This window comes from Lotus japonicus, chromosome 4 (assembly GCF_012489685.1).
Source record: "Lotus japonicus ecotype B-129 chromosome 4, LjGifu_v1.2".
Taxonomy (NCBI): Eukaryota; Viridiplantae; Streptophyta; class Magnoliopsida; order Fabales; family Fabaceae; genus Lotus; species Lotus japonicus.
In genome coordinates this window covers 45,624,819-45,627,861 of record NC_080044.1, presented here as the reverse complement: position 1 = coordinate 45,627,861, position 3,043 = coordinate 45,624,819, and the positions used below count along the sequence as shown (strand labels likewise).

General features: G+C 40.9%; 1 protein-coding gene across 1 annotated transcript; it reads left to right on the top strand.

Moving 5' to 3' along the window:
- Positions 1–797: 797 nt before the first annotated feature.
- Positions 798–2,729, top strand: LOC130715696 (phospholipase A1-Ibeta2, chloroplastic-like). The gene has a single exon (XM_057565812.1). The coding sequence runs from the start codon at positions 927–929 to the stop codon at positions 2,550–2,552; it is 1,626 nt and encodes a 541-aa protein (XP_057421795.1). The 5' UTR covers positions 798–926; the 3' UTR covers positions 2,553–2,729.
- Positions 2,730–3,043: the final 314 nt, after the last annotated feature.

Sequence of the window (3,043 nt, the reverse complement as noted above, 5' to 3'; positions counted from 1 at the left end):
TTTCTTTATACTACTTTATGTTCAATCAATTATATGTCATACTTTCTCTCTTTTTTTTTCTTTCTAATTCTCTTATTTCCAACTATCTTTGTTTTCCACTTGTGAATCAAACTTTATCAAGTAAATTATCTTGATCAAAGCTCGTTATGATCGCACAACTTATGTGCACTACTTCACTTACTTTTAATAAAAAGATAAAAAAGAATAATGTTTTGCTCACAATTTAATTCCACCTTCATATATAGGTGATAAAAAAAGAAATAAGAGAGAAATGAGAGATATGATAGATAATCCGATAAGAATAAAAAAAATAGAAAAAGATGGAATGAGATAAAGAGAAATGAGAGTTTAAATGAATCAATACTCAAGATAAAAGTGAAATACAAAATATAAGTAATAATCTGATAAAAAAGAAAGAAATAGTTAAAGATAGAAAATTAATAAATTGTTTAAAATAAAAAAGGTGGCCATTAAAAAATTATTCTTATAATTCAGAAGTCAAAACAATAAAATAATCAGAAAAAGGAAGAAGAAGCGAAAACAGAGTATGTTACTGTTGAAACTATTGGACGGAACACGAACCCGAACAAACTGAAAGAATCCAGAGTAAGGATCACGTATTCACGTCCAGTGGTCCCGGAACTAACAAATTTTTTTTTTTTAAAATTAGTGGTCCTCCTTTATTTATTGGCAACAAAGTCACATCCACCTCGCCGCTTGGTTTCTTCCGTAATATATGACCAAAATTGATGGCAAATACCCAACACCCCCTTCTATATATACCCATCTCCATCAATTTCATATCAGTTTTGTTTCAGGTGGAAGCACCACATTAAAATCAGAACACACCTACTCTCTAGTGTTCATCATAATATTAAAATCAACCACACTAATCTTCTTGTTTCTTAAATCACAATTCATCAAAGATGATGCAGATCAGTTCCACAATCCCAGCACACAACCTCCACATGTTCCAATCAAGACGCTCCAGCTTCACTTGCCGATCCTCACCCTTGAACCCAGCACCAACAACAACCTCTTCTTCTATCAAATCCATTACCTCCACTGCTGAAAACACCCAGTTACACCTCGCCAACCTCGACAAACTTCTCCAGAAACAATCACAACCACAATCATCCACTCAAATGGATCAGCAACAGCAACAAATCCATATCAACGAAGCTAAAACAGCAACCACAACAGTAGAAAGGAAAGGGAAGAATATTCTGGAAGGTCTCAATTTAGCCACGCTGTGGTCGGATGTGAAGGCAACCGAGGAAATGTCGCCGCGCCACCTCAACCGTCTCCAGCGCCTACTCTCCATGACGGCGGAGTACTCCCCGCGCAACGCTTTGGGTAGCCGCTGGAGGGACTACCACGGTGCCAATGATTGGAAAGGGATGCTAGACCCACTTGACGAGAATCTCCGCAGGGAGGTAGTGCGCTATGGCGAGTTTGTCCAGGCTGCCTACCACTGCTTCCACTCTAATCCCGCCACATCACCGGAAGACTCTCCACTTCACCGCCACGTGGTGCTCTCCGATCGGTCATACAAGGTCACCAAGAGCTTGTATGCTACGTCATCGGTTGGGCTACCCGGGTGGGTTGACGACGCCGCTCCAGATCTCGGGTGGATGACGCAACGGTCGAGTTGGATCGGGTATGTAGCCGTGTGCGATGACAAGAGGGAGATTTCACGCCTTGGGAGGAGGGATATTGTCATCTCTCTTCGTGGAACTGCCACATGTCTTGAATGGGCCGAGAACATGAGGGCCCAACTAATTGACATGGAGCCCGAGGAAGCCACGAAACCACAAGGAAAAGCAAAGCCTAAAGTAGAGTGCGGGTTCTTGAGCTTGTATAAAACACGTGGCGCTCACGTGTCGAGCCTTGCAGAGTCTGTTATTGAAGAGGTGAAACGGTTAATGGAAGTTTACGCGGGTGAGACATTAAGCATAACTGTCACAGGACACAGCCTGGGCGCGGCGCTAGCGTTGTTGGTGGCTGATGACATCAGCACTTGCGCCCCAGAAGTGCCGCCAGTGGCTGTTTTTTCATACGGTGGACCCAAGGTAGGCAACAAGGCCTACTGTGACAAATTAACGGCTCAAAACGTAAAAGTGTTGCGGATAGTGAACTCACAAGACGTGATAACTAGAGTCCCGGGCATGTTTGTGAGTGAGGAGGTTGAGCAGAAATTAAGGAGCTCAAAGATTGGTGGAGTACTTGACATGTTGGATGAGCACACACCACTCGGCTACTCCCACGTGGGAGAGGAGCTACGTGTCGACACGAAGATGTCACCGTACCTTAAGTCAAATGCTGACATGGCATGTTGTCATGACTTGGAAGCTTATCTTCACTTGGTGGATGGGTTTTTGGCTTCCAATTGTCCTTTTAGAGCCAATGCTAAGAGAAGCTTGGCGAGATTAGTGCAGGATCAAGGTGCTAATGTGAAGAAATTGTATACTAGCAAGGCTAAGGCTTTAAGCGTGAATCTTGAAAGACGAGGATCATTGTCCATGCCTAGTTGTTTACCTAGTCCATCTTAAGTGATTGAGACTCATAGGTGAATACAAACAATATGTTTGTTTTTCTCCGTTTGTAATTATTAACACAAACGTGATTTCACATGTTTCATGTATAAATGAGAAACTAGGATTGTTATTTTTTGTGGTGTTGAGGTTAATACGATCAAATTTGAATATATTCACTTACTTATTTCTACACACTTTATTTTTCTATCTCTCTTATATTTTTATTATTATATCACTAATCTAGCGTACAATTTTTTTTTCTATCACTCTAAAAGTGATTGAATTTGGGTGGGTGAAGAGAAATTTTTCAAAAAAATAATCTAAACGTATACTTTGTACCCATGTGTTGTGCATGTCCTATTTCTTTTTGGAACACTGTAACGTGTTATTCGTGCCGCGGGGATGCAATATTATTCAAAAAGTAGCATCATGAATAAAGTAAATAATTGGGTTTTTAGCGCGTCGGTGAGCAATTTCTATGTAACGTGGTTTTCGTGAGACAAAAT

Coding starts and splice junctions, on each gene's coding strand:
- LOC130715696 (XM_057565812.1), top strand. CDS start 927: ATGATGCAGATCAGTTCCACAATCCCAGCACACAACCTCCACATGTTC.